General features: G+C 43.7%; 1 protein-coding gene across 3 annotated transcripts in view; it reads left to right on the top strand.

Moving 5' to 3' along the window:
• Positions 1-12,343, top strand: part of SLC26A4 (solute carrier family 26 member 4) — a 59,430-nt gene extending 47,087 nt beyond the window's left edge. For all 3 annotated transcript variants that reach the window (XM_002712039.6, XM_089329407.1, XM_089329408.1), the window contains 7 exons: positions 75-167; positions 988-1,083; positions 2,027-2,257; positions 5,166-5,220; positions 6,508-6,653; positions 9,419-9,502; positions 12,079-12,343. In XM_002712039.6, the coding sequence (XP_002712085.1) occupies positions 75-167; positions 988-1,083; positions 2,027-2,257; positions 5,166-5,220; positions 6,508-6,653; positions 9,419-9,502; positions 12,079-12,102 (729 nt within the window). In that variant the 3' untranslated portion in view covers positions 12,103-12,343. The remainder of the gene's footprint in view (positions 1-74; positions 168-987; positions 1,084-2,026; positions 2,258-5,165; positions 5,221-6,507; positions 6,654-9,418; positions 9,503-12,078) is intronic.
• Positions 12,344-13,037: the final 694 nt, after the last annotated feature.

Genomic DNA, 13,037 nt, shown 5'->3' with positions numbered 1-13,037 from the left:
TTTTTATTACTATAAAAAGAACAGATTTCATGCATTCCATGCCTGAAATCATTTAACTTCAACTTTTTTCTTAGATTGAAGAACCTGAAGGAGTGAAGATTCTTAGATATTCTAGTCCTATTTTTTATGCCAATGTCGATGGTTTTAAAAAATGCATCAAGTCCACAGTAAGTATTTCACCCCTGGAATTTATTGAGCTCCAACCTTGAATCAGGCTCTTTGCCTTGTTCCCTTTCTGTAGGAATTAAGAATTAGATCATAGCATCTTTTCCTTCAAAAAACTGACACTCTCTTTGAGTACAGAAAAGACACATTTTTTTTTTTATCAAATCCAGGTAGCAGTAGCTATGCCAGAGTTTGAATAAATAAGTAGGTGAGGACCAGGTGAGTAGTAGAGACAGTGTTAGGACTTTTTAGAAGGGAAAGATCTCTGTTAGTTCTACTAAACAAGACTGTGTGTGGCAGTTGGCAGGAGGAAGGAGATTGTGAGCTGGGAGGAGAAGGTGGGAAAATGTGTTGGTGTGTGGGGTGGTGGTGGGGTGTTGCTCAATTGGGATAGAGGAGTAAGAACTAGTAGGATGTGTAAGGAGGCTTTTCGCAGCTGGAGTGCCCTACCATGCTCCAGACTAGGTGTTTGCCCCTAGATCAGTCCCAGCTCTCAGGCAAACTGGTTCAGAGGAGTGTTCATGGATTTTTCCATAACAGAAGGGCTCTGTGACATCCAGGACAGCCGGAAAACATGGACTGAAAGAGGTTATCCTTTGCTGTTTTTTGTCCTTGACTCTCCGGGAGCCTTTCCCTGAGTCTGGTGGGGGTAGATAGTCCAATAGAGGAGATGGATCTGCTGCATCGGGCCTCGCGGTCTGTTGTTTGGCAGGATGTCTCAAGGGATAATATCCTTTGAGAAATAACCTTTCCAGATAACAATCGCCATTAATGAGCATTAGGAACCAGACGTGTTAGGTAACCTGACATTTATTTCCAAAGGTTGGATTTGACGCCATTCGAGTATATAATAAGAGACTGAAAGCGCTGAGGAGAATACAGAAACTCATCAAAAAAGGACAATTAAGGGCAACAAAGGTGAGGAAATAGCATCCCCCCCCCCCAATTCTTTCTTTTCTCTGATGAGAGCAGTTGGCTGGTCTAAAATGAAATCTATTCCCTTTGGTATCCAGATGTGTACAAGCAGATGACATATGTGTGTCAGAGCTGAGCTATTCTTGTCGGCAAGAGGAATGGGAGGGAATAAAATAAAATCAACAGAGCTCCCCGGAAACACAGGGTGGGATGCTTTTTCTATCCTGAATGACATCTGGATTATCTTTTGTGTTTACTGAAAGAGACAAAGTAGGTCTTAATTTAGTGCCAGCAAATCACTCCCAATGGAAGGCAGTAAGTTCATAAACTTTTAGAGCTATTAACTTTTACTCTGGCTTTCTTATCAATGTATTTATTGGCAAAACCCCACAGTTTTCCAGAAATCAAGTTTCCTGTCTCCTCTGTTCCTGGATTTTCCCCAATAGAGAACATCAGTGTTTGGGCTGAAGAGTTCGTGCCCTTGATGTTTTGCTCATCAAGAAACAATATGTGGGGGCTGGTGCTGTGGCATAGCAGGTTATGCCGCCACCTGTGGCACCTGCATTGCATATGGGTGCTGCCTCATGTCCCGGATGCTCCAGTTCCAATCTAGCTTCTTGCTAATGTGCCTGGGAAAGCAGTGGAAGATGGCCCAAGTGCTTGGGCCCCTGCACCCATGTGGGAGACCTGGAAGAACCTCCTGGCTCCTGGCTTTGGATTGGCCCAGCTCTAGCTGTTGGCAGCCATTTGGGGAGTGAACCAGCAGATGGAAGATCTTTCTCTCTCTCTGTCTCTCCTTCTCTCTATAACTCCGCCTTTTGAATAAAACAAATCTTTTTTTAAAAATAAAAATAGTATGTGTAGGACTTTTAAATAATTTGAGATGAATGGTTGAAAGACATTCCAAGTCATTGGCAGTTAAGTTGGCCATGTTCTCTTTCTTTAGAATGGTATCATAAGTGATGCTGGTTCACCCAATGCTGCTTTCGAGACAGATGAAGATATTGAAGATTTGGAAGAACTTGATGTCCCAACCAAGGAGATTGAGATTCAAGTGGATTGGAACTCTGAGCTTCCAGTCAAAGTGAATGTTCCCAAAGTGCCAATCCACAGCCTCGTGCTTGACTGTGGAGCTATCTCTTTCCTGGACGTTGTGGGAGTGAGGTCATTGCGAGTGGTAAGGTTCTGGTTTTTTGCTGTGGAGCTTTGGTGTTAAGTGAAGTGAACAGGCTGTCCAGTCTGGCAAGAGAACAAGTGCATGGGCTTTGTGGTATGGATGCTTTGTAATAGAGGGTAATGTTTTAAAGCAGAGGCGCTGGGTGGAGCCAGGCTACCTGGGGTGCATCCTGGCTTTACCATGCACTTGCAGGGTGACCATGGACAAGCTGTTTCATCTATGCCTCAAATTCTTCATCCACAACATGGGATGATAATGATAGCTACTCCATAGAGTTGTTATGATGATAAAGATACTAGATAGCTAATAGATACAAGGGATTTAGAAGAGTGTCTGGCTCATAGATACCCCTCCAAAGTATTAGTATTGTTTTTCTTTTTTTCTGAGAAGTATATATAGTAAATGGAATAGAAAAAGAAGGAAAAAGTGTGCAAAAGTCCTTTATTTGTTTGTTACATAAATGGCAGCAGGATAAAGAATACCACGTACATGGTAGGACTGGAAAAGCCAGGTATTATTAAGGTAGAGCAGGAGACATTGTGAAGTCCAGGCAAGAAGTGAGGAGCATGTAGACACAAACGTTCCTGATGCCAGAAGCCAGCTATATAAGCTCAAGTTTATTAATTCTCTCAACAAATAGATATGAAATGTCTAATTCATGCTAAGCACTCTGGTAGGCCACAAGAGGCTGTTGAAGTGTCACACAGTTTCCACCTTCATGGGGCTAAAAGCAGTCTGAAGAAGGCAGATGTTAGTATTATAAATAACAACTATATTCAATGCTCCAAAGCAAACTTTTTTGTTTTTAAAGATTTTATTGGGGTAGCACTGTGGTATAGTGGGTTAAAGCCCCTGCTTGTAGAGCTGGCATCCCTTATGGACACTAGTTCAAGTCCTGGCTGTTCCACTTGTGATCCAGCTCCCTACTGATGCACCTGGGAAAGCAGTGGAAGATGGCCCAAGTGCTGGGCCCCTGCACCTGCATGGGAGATCCAGAGGAAGCTCCTGGCTTTGGATTGGCCCAGCTCTGGCCATTGTGGCCACTTGGGGAGTGAACCAGATGTCTTCCATGCAACATGAACTGGCTGGGACATGAACCGGCACCCATATGGGATGGCAGTGCTGCAGGCAGATGCTTAACTTACTAAGCCACAATGCCAGTCTCCAAAAGCAGACTTTAAAGAGATGTCATCTAAAGTGTCAAGTTCAAGGTGAAGCTTCTACTGGGTATCAAGAGAGTCAAACAGAAAAGTAAGCAGGCTTAAGGTACCAACAACGAAATGTAATGATCATAATGAGACACTGACTCCTCACTGAGGCTTAGCCTAACTGGAGGCTTCTTGGCTACCTCTGTAAGAACAAGAAATGATTCCAGGAAGGCAGAGTTACAGAAAGGCAGAGAGAGAGAGAGAGAGAGAGAAGAGGAGGGGAAGGGAGGGGAGGGGGGAGTGGGAGGAGGTTAGGAGAAGAGAGAGGAGAGGAAAGGAGAGGAGAGGAGAGGAGAGGAGAGGAGAGGAGAGGAGAGGAGAGGAGAGGAGAGGAGAGGAGAGGAGAGGAGAAATCAGATCTTCCATCTGCTCGTTCAATCCCCAGATGGCCTCAATGGCCAGAATTGTGCGGATCTGGAGCCAGGAGCTGGGAGCTTCCTCCTGGTCTGCCACATGGGTGCAGGGACCCAAGGACTTGGGCCATCCTCCACTGCTTTCCCAGGCCACAGCAGAGAGCTGGATCGGAAGTGGAGCAGCTGAGACTTGAACTAGTGCCCATATGTGATGCCGGCACTGCAGGCAGCAGCCTTACTCGCTACACCACAGTGCCAGCCCCAACAATTGTAACATTGAATTCCAGGCTGTTTTCCATAGTTAAAGTCTTGGCTTTCAGATATGATATCAGCAGTCGGAAAAACTAAAGACATCTCCAAATCTTATACTTAAGTGGAGGTCTTGATTTGTTTTCCTCCACAAATTTCAAGTTCTGTTTTATTGTCCATAGGTCTTATGCCTTGATGTTTTAAAATTAAACTCCTTTGAGATAATTGTAGATTCACATGCAGGTGTAAGGAATCATCGAGAGCCCACATATTTCTCAACTGACTTTCTCCCAACTGTTACATCTTATAAAACTGCAGTACAAAACCACCATCAGGGCTCTGACACTGATGCATTCAAAATCGAGGCCTTGACTTTGAGGTCTACATTTTGATTCTTACGGTAATCTCCACACCTGTAGTTCTCCCACTCAAAGACATAAAATTATGTTCTCTTCTCCAATCAACAGGGACTAACTAGATAACCCTGTACTCCCTTCTTCCCTTCCTTCCACAAGTATTTCATTTAAAAAAAATCATTTATTTATTTTTGAAAGGCAGAGTGATAGAAAGAGGATGAGAGAGAGAGAGAGAAAGTGATACCTTCTATCCTCTGGTTCACTCTCCGAATGGCTGCAATGGCCAGGGCTAGTTCAGGCCAAAGCCAGGAGCCCAGAGCTCCATATGGGTCTCCCGACGTGGGTGGCAAGTCCCGAATACTTGGGCCATCTTCCACTGCTTTCCCAGGTGCATTAGCAGGGAACTGTATCAGAAGCTTAGCAGCTGGGAATCTGTGCTCCTAAATGGGTTGCTGGAGTCATTGGCTACGTTAACCCACCATGCCACCACGCCAGCCCACAATGTTTCTTGGGCACTTCTGTGGTAGGGTGCTGTGTAACTGAGCAGGAAGCTGCCCTCTCTGGCAAGATGGTCTTTTCACCCCTAATCATCACCTCTACGGTTTTCCAACAGTTAACTTTCCTCAAAGTTCTGATTGACCATCAAAGTGTTGACATAACTCCTAGGTAAATAATCAAATGCTACTGAATCATGTACAGATAGGTTGTTCATTTTAACACATTTCCCTTTTTTCATTTTTAGATTGTCAAAGAATTCCAAAGAATTAATGTGAATGTATACTTTGCATCACTTCAAGGTAAATGCATATATGGATACATACATTTCTATGTGTAAGATTTTCCTCTAAGCTTTTTATCCTACCTTATAGGCATATATTGACTAAAGGCCTTTTTAAAAATTTTTTATTTATTTATTTGAGAGTTATAGTTAGAGAGAGAGAGAAAGGTTTTCCATCTGCTGGTGTACTCCCCAAAAGGCAGCAATGGCTGGAGCTGGGAAGCCAGGAGCCAGGGACTTCTTCCAGGTCTCCCATGTGGGTGCAGGGGCCCAAGCACTTGGGCTGTGTTTTACTGCTTTCACAGGTGCATTAGCAGGGAGCTGGATCAGAGTGGAGCAGCCAAGACATAAACTGGCGCCCGTCTGTGATTCTGGTGCTAAATGCTGGAGGCTTAGCCTACTGTGTCACAGCGCCAGCCCTGAGGCCTTTTTTTTAAGTTATTTAAAAAATTATGGTAAAAATACATATAGCATAAAGTTGCCATTTTATTCACTTTTAAGTGCTGATTGATTGATTTAGTGGCATTACTTAGATTCACAATGCTGTGCGATCATCGGCCATTACCCATTTCCAAAATGTTTCATTACCACACACAAACTGTGTACCAACTCTGCAATAACTCTGAGGACATTTCTGGATCCAGCAAGTTATTACGTCCAGTGTGTGCTGCTGAGTTGGTGGTGTACAGAGACTTAAGTCCTGGCAGTGGTGCAGGATCAGTGCGGGGAAGAACTGTGGGGAGGCAGAGCTGGAGATGCCTGAGATCAAGGGGATTCTCAAGGACGTGCGTCTCTGGGTCTGTGCGTGGCTGGTGCGTGCAGGGACGTGCTGGTGCTTAGACTGTTGTGCAGAGGCAGCACCTGAGACTCTTGCATAGTGACTTACTGCATGAGTACAGCCAGACAAATTCATGAAGGAGAGAGGGGACAAGGCTGGGCAAAGATGGGGTGTCAGAAGTCTCACCTCACATTCTGCTTTCCAGGGAGTCCGCCTTCCTACCCCCACATCAGTCACTCAGTGACTCAGGCCACCCTTGTGGGGGATGTAGCCTCCCAGTCCCCTTCAGATGTGACAGCTCCCATTGACCAAGGACATGCTGGGCACCAAGGCCATCTACTGTAACCAGTCAAGGGGTGTCCATGCTGTGTGCTACTAGAAAAGAACCTCAGTTACTCAGTTTGGAGCAGGGTCACAGTTTGGAAATGAGAAGGGGAAAAAAAAAAAAGTCAAAAGGAGCAGCTACGAAAACAGTGACAAAAGCACATTTTCTAGAGACCGACCCAGCATTATCCCTTTCTTTTGAAGATCACGTGATGGAAAAGCTGGAGCACTGTGGCTTCTTTGATGACCATCACAGGAAGGACACCTTCTTTTTGACTGTCCACGACGCTATCCTCTATCTGCAGAACCAGGTGAAATCCACAAAGGGTGAAGACTCCATTCTAGAAACGGTAAATACTTAACCTTTCTCTAGGTAACTTTCCGAAACTACTGTGATTTCTGTAAATGGAAAAAATGACACAAGCCTTGGTTTGGATCCCAGTGAGCTATTGGCTTTCGGGCCATCTGCACAACTTCCGGGAGCCCCACTTACTTTGTCAGTAAAAGGAGAGTAACACCATTACTCTTGCTGGGTGATGTGAGGACTAAACAAGATAGTTGATAACAAGCTTGCCTTTTTTTTCTCTTTTTTTTTATTTTTTTTGACAGGCAGAGTGGACAGTGAGAGAGAGAGACAGAGAGAAAGGTCTTCTTTTGCTGTTGGTTCACCCTCTAATGGCCGCCGCGGCCGGCCTAGTGAGCCGCGGCGCCGGCGATAACAAGCTTTTGATAGTAGCTGCTACAAAATAACTCTACAATGTTAAAGTCTACTACGCAAATGGGCATGAGCTATGGTATCTGTGGAATATAGCCCTGAATCGTGGATCTTCTGTAATTTGTGTACATAAATGTGACTTAAGTTTTCAGGACTCTGGAAACCCTTGAATAATGAGTGTATTTTTGTTTTACTTTTTCCATATAATCAGTTTTCATAACAACTAGATCAACCCTTTAAAAATATTTATTTGTTTATTTATTTGAAAGGCAGATGGCCGGCGCTGTGGCTCAATAGGCTAATCCTCCACCTAGCGGCGCCGGCACACCGGGTTCTAGTCCCGGTCGGGGCGCCAGATTCTGTCCCGGTTGCCCCCCTTCCAGGCCAGCTCTCTGCTGTGGCCCGGGAGTGCAGTGGAGGATGGCCCAAGTGCTTGGGCCCTGCACCCCATGGGAGACCAGGAGAAGCACCTGGCTCCTGCCTTTGGATCAGCCACAGTGCACCGGCCGCAGCGGCCATTGGAGGGTGAACCAACGGCAAAAGGAAGACCTTTCTGTCTGTCTTTCTCTCTCACTGTCCACTCTGCCTGTCAAAAAAAAAAAAAAAAAAAAAAAAAGGCAGAGAGAGTGCGATCTATCCACTGGTTCACTCCCTAAGTGGCTGCAATGGCCAGGGCTGGGCCAAGCCAAAGCCAGGAGCCTGGAACTCCAGCAGGGTGTGTCCCATGTGAGTGGCAGGGTCCCTAGCACTTGGGCAACTTTCTACTGTTTTGCCAGGCAGGGAGCTGAACTGGGAGTAGAACAGCTGGCACTTGAAATGTGCTGCAGTATGGGCTGCGGGCATTTCAAGCAGCTTAACTCAGTGTGCAACAACACTGGCCCCTATAGGTGTCTTTGAATAGGATTCATCAGGCTATGGGTGATTCACTGGAAAAGAAAATTAAATCTTTGAATAATCCCAGGGCTATTTTCTACCCTACAAAATAGACTAGACCCTGCTATCTTCTAGATCTTATTTTATCAGTTCTCCTATCAAACACTCAGAAGACATTTAGGGTAGAAATACTGATGGACCCAGGATAAAAACCTCATTTCTGGTGGACCTTCTCACAGTGAATTTAGGGAACTGAAGGAAGCATCTATAAAATGTAATAACAGTTATTGTTTTAGTGAATCAGTATATTATATTTTGTATTATTTTGTTATATTTTAAATTTCTTTCCTTTATAAAAAAATAGGATGAGTAGATCCTTATAATAGATTGGAAGTTGGTATGTGAAATAAAACTAAGTTAGAAAACCAAACTACATTATTCTTTTCAGTGACTGTTGGTGGAAAGGTTGTTCTGCCTAATGTTCCTGGGGCAAACACTCATCCTAGATACAAGGTGTAGGTCATACAAAAGAACGAAGTAGTAAAATCACAGATCTTTAAAATAAAATGGCTCATGCAATCTCTGAAAACTCATTTCATCTCTGAAAACTCAAGAACGTGTTCTATCCAGCTTAAAGCTCTGTGAAGCACAGGTAAAAACAATAAGCAAAAGGATATACTGTATCTTTAAAAAGACCCCACGTTAAGACAGAAGCACTTTCCCTTTCTTCAGGAAGAGGCTCTGGTGTTTTATGGGTATTGTGAGGCAGTGATTTGGCCCTGTTCCTGCCCCATCATCTGCCATCACAGGACTACCCCACGACAGTCCCAAGGTGTAGTTACACCTGCTCGGTACTTTTCCCATTATGTCATGACCATTGGTACCGCCGCAGTGAGAACTGGGTTATTTGTAAGGAAAATTAGCAAAGTAGCACTTCAAAGCATCCTTTTAGCCTTAATATACAAATTGCTTTGGAAATGTGCTTCTCCATGCATATGCCAAAGCCCATGTTGTTAGCAGTTTCCCGTGTGTGGAAGATTAAATTACATACTAGCTCCGAAAAGTGCAAGTTTCCTGAATTGACAATTTGATTCATCGATGTTGGTTTCCATGTCCAATAAAATTTATTTCCATCCAATTCAGTGTGCGACAGGTTATTGTTATCAGTCACAAACCCCTCGTGGCGCATTCACCGAGTGCTTATTGCTAAGTGCTCTCAGCTTCGCTGCTGAAAGAGAAGCCCTCTCAAGTGCTGAGCCACTTAGGCAGAGGGCTGACCTCTTAAGAGGCAGGGGAAGAGAGCTGGAAAGGGGTTTGCGCAACGGAGAACGCCACACCGCAGCGTGGGGAATGGCATGGGGACAATTCAGAGGTGGGAGACAGAAGAGGGCAGAGCTGCAGAGGATTCTGAAGCATGGAGAGTGTGGCTGAGAAACAACAGCACATCTTCAGATCCTGTTCCGGGGAGTCTCCCAGAGGCTGAGCGTATCACGTTTCCCGTAAACCCTTTGTGTTCCCTTTATCTAGATCAATCTCATCCAAGACTGTAAAGACCCTCTTGAGTTAATGGACGCAGAACTGGCTGAAGAAGAACTCGATGTCCAGGATGAGGTAGGATTGTTACTTTCTTCTCCAGAAAATAATCCGCATTGAACCTTGGACAAACTGAGTAATACCAAGAGTGGATGAGGCTGACTGAGAACCGTTCAAGGGGGCTGGCACTGTGGCGTAGTGGATTAAGGCTCTGCCTGTGATGCCGGCATCCCTTGTGGGCACCAGTTCAAGACCAGGCTGTTCCACTTCTGATCCAGCTCCCTGCTAATGTGCCTGAGAGAGCAGGGGAAGATGACCTAAATGTGTTAGCCATTGTGGGAATTTGGGGATGGAAGATTCTCTCTCTCTCTCTCGTCCTCTCTGTAATTCTACTTGTCAAATAAATAAAAATAAATCTTAAAAAAGAAAAAAAGTTCAGGATAAATAATTCCCCCAACATACTAATAGAATAGGTCTTAGGTCCTTAGGAGAGAAAACGGGGAGTAAGACTTCTCCCTCAGTGACTTTACATTCTTGGGGAACCTGTTGTCTCAGATAATAGCGATGATCAAGGACAGCAGCTGTTAACACCCTGGTCCTGATTTTGTGCCTGGACTTCCTCATGCTTCTCTTCCAGAGACCTATGGCCATGGGACAGAGCAAGGGCCAATAGAGAGAATTCTGCCCCAGGCACAGTATGTGAGGAGCAGGGGCCTGTGATCTTCATCTGATTGATAACGGGTTTAAAAATATGCTCCCTCCACTGAGAACAATTCTGTGTACGGCAGATGCTCTTGTGGCTTCAGATGAGTCCTAAAAAACTTGAGTGAATTCATAATACCTGAATGAATTTTGTGGCTCCACTCCTGAGTAAAGTGAGACCAAGGGAAGATCACAGAATTTTAAAGTTGAAAGATTTCTTAGAAGTCAAGCAGTCTATCACTCTAGTCTGTGCAGAAATCCTGCCTGTGCTATTCTGTTTGCTTTTGTGTGAACATTTCTAGACTTGGGCTAACTGGTGACGTCTCTTTTTTTTTTTTTTTTTTAAAGTATTTTATTTATTTGAAGGGAGCAGTTATAGAGGGGGAGAGAGAGAGAGAGAGAGAGAAACACAGACAGACAAACAGACTGACTTTCGCTCTGCTGGTTCACTCCCCATATGGCTGCAACAGATAGGGCTGGGCCAGGCCAAAGCCAGGAGTCTGGAACTCCATCCAGGTCTCCCATGTGGGTACAGGGGCCCAAGTCTTTGGTCTGTCTTGCACTGCTTTCCCCAGCATATTAGCAGGGAGCTGGTTCTGGAAGTGGAGCAGCCAGTACTCAAACAGATGCTGATAAAGGATACTGGTGTTGAAGGTGGCGGCTTAACCCACTATGCTAAGTGCTAACTTCCCAAGGGTGTTTGTTGCGTGGCTGAAAGCCTTTAAATGCTAGTTGTGCTTACAAAACTGAATTTGACCTTTCTGTAATAACTGCTTAGTGGAGTGAGATGTACCTTCCTCAGTGACACAAACCTTCCCACCTTCAGTTACTTGAAGGTGGCTGCCACATCAGCACCAGACAGTCCTCCAGGAGAGACCCCTCCGATTCCTTCTACTGTTCCTCACGGGCACATAGTTTGGCAAGGTTTGGCTGACTGGTATGCTCAGGCAGCCAGGACTAGGACCGGCGCCCATGTGGGATGCCGGCATTGCAGACTTCACCTGCTATGCCACAACGCCAGCCCCTGTGGAATTGGTTTTTGACCCAAATGCAAGACTATCCATATTTCTGCTGGGTGGTGTCTTTTTAGTTCCCGTCTATTGGCATCGTTTTGTATTTTGAATCTATCCTTCAGCATATTCGTGCACCCACAGTGGTATCATGAGAAAATCTCTGCCTTTTTCCTGGTCTTGATAAGAATGTTGAACACAATAACATTCAGTGTCCTGTGGTGAAATCAGGTAGTGGGCATGACAGGCAGAGGTCTTTGTGAAGGAAGCGCACTACTAGAGTTGAAAATCTCAGCCCTGCAACTTAGCCTACCAGTGCAGTGAACCCATGAAATTCAGTGTTGAGCTGAGCAGTCCTTGCAGCTGTAGTAGTCTGTGGTTCTGTGAGTACAGGCAGCCTTAGTTAAGTAAAAACTCATATATCAAATCAGCACTTAAGCAGGAGCCATATTTTAGGAGCATGATGGACACATGGAAGGATCAACCCAGGAAGGTGTTGTACAGGTGATGGAGCAGCATAGCCCCCTGTGTCAAGGGCATGGGTCTTGGGGTCACGTACACCTAGGTGCTGATCCTGCTGCTGCTACTTAACTTGCTATGTAGCCATGAAAATTAGTTAGAATTTTCATTTTAGTAACTTCATGTGACTTAGGAATAATTATACCACAGAGTTGTGAAAATTAAAGGATGCACATAAAGTAAGAAGACAATGTCTTTACATAATAAGTACTCAATAAATAGTAGCTAATTGCTTTTCAGTAAATCCAATTGAAATATGAAGAGGTTTAAATTAGGTTTTTACCTTCCTTCATTTGTGATATGTCCACCCGAGGTGAGTAAAAACAAGTGATCAATACTAGACTGATTTATTTGCAAAAAAAGAGAATGTAGACTTAGGAGAATTCAGTTGCATCACCTCTGGGTTCCCCTTTGCTTCCACAGGCTATGCGTAGACTTGCCTCCTGAAAACAGGTCCAGGAGATCTGATCAGAAGGACTCCAAGACAGAACGCACCTACCAATGTCATTCCACGCCAGCATTTCTGCCTTGATTATTTATTTGGCCTTGAAACACTCATCCTTTTTCTATTACATTTTTTAAAATGTTGATTTTTTTTTTAAAGTTAGTCATTGAAAGACTGTCTTCCATAGAAACGATCCTTGTATGGAGGTATATAAAGGTATGGTCTAAAAATCTAACATGAAAATTGCGTTGCTTTTAGAAAAAAAAAATCTGTTATCATGGTGATTAAAATGACTTGATATTTTTGTCCAAAATTTTAACAGCATGTAAAATAAGTAATCTCTAACTGAATTCTGACTACTTTTCAAAATTAATCTAAAAAGTGAAGTACCTAAAGTTATCTATATTTAAAAATCGGGTTTCAAAGATAAAGCAGAATGGTTTGAAATACATACATTGGAAATTTAAAAAAAATTCATATTCTACCCCAGAAGATTTTATTTTACATCTTTTTTTAATTTTATTTTTACTTAAACTTTTCTTAGTGCCAATAATTTTAGAGTTATATACAGGCTTTGGTCATGTGGACCACTCCTATATGTTTCGTATTGGAGTGAATGAAGTTGCACTTCATTTCTAAAGACAAAAACAAAACAAAACAAAACACAATTTAAGCCCTCAACTGAAATTACTGAGAATAATGCCAATGTTCTTCACATGTAATGAAAAGGCAACGTGCACTTTTCCATGCACTTTTTGAAGACCTCTTGTATGTATTTGAAGACCCCTTTGGACACATATCTGAAAGTCCCAATGTGTTCAGCTGTTCAGAGGTAGCTTGTCTTATCTCTGTTTTTCTTCTTAAAACAGTTAGAAGCTGTGTGTCCACTTCTGAAGGAATACAGTCATCTCAAACTGGTTGATCCTGAATTCAGATT

Source organism: Oryctolagus cuniculus, chromosome 3 (assembly GCF_051225735.1).
Source record: "Oryctolagus cuniculus isolate XC-2025 breed Fujian yellow rabbit chromosome 3, ASM5122573v1, whole genome shotgun sequence".
NCBI classification, from domain to species: Eukaryota; Metazoa; Chordata; class Mammalia; order Lagomorpha; family Leporidae; genus Oryctolagus; species Oryctolagus cuniculus.
This window is presented reverse-complemented; position numbering and strand designations above follow the sequence as displayed.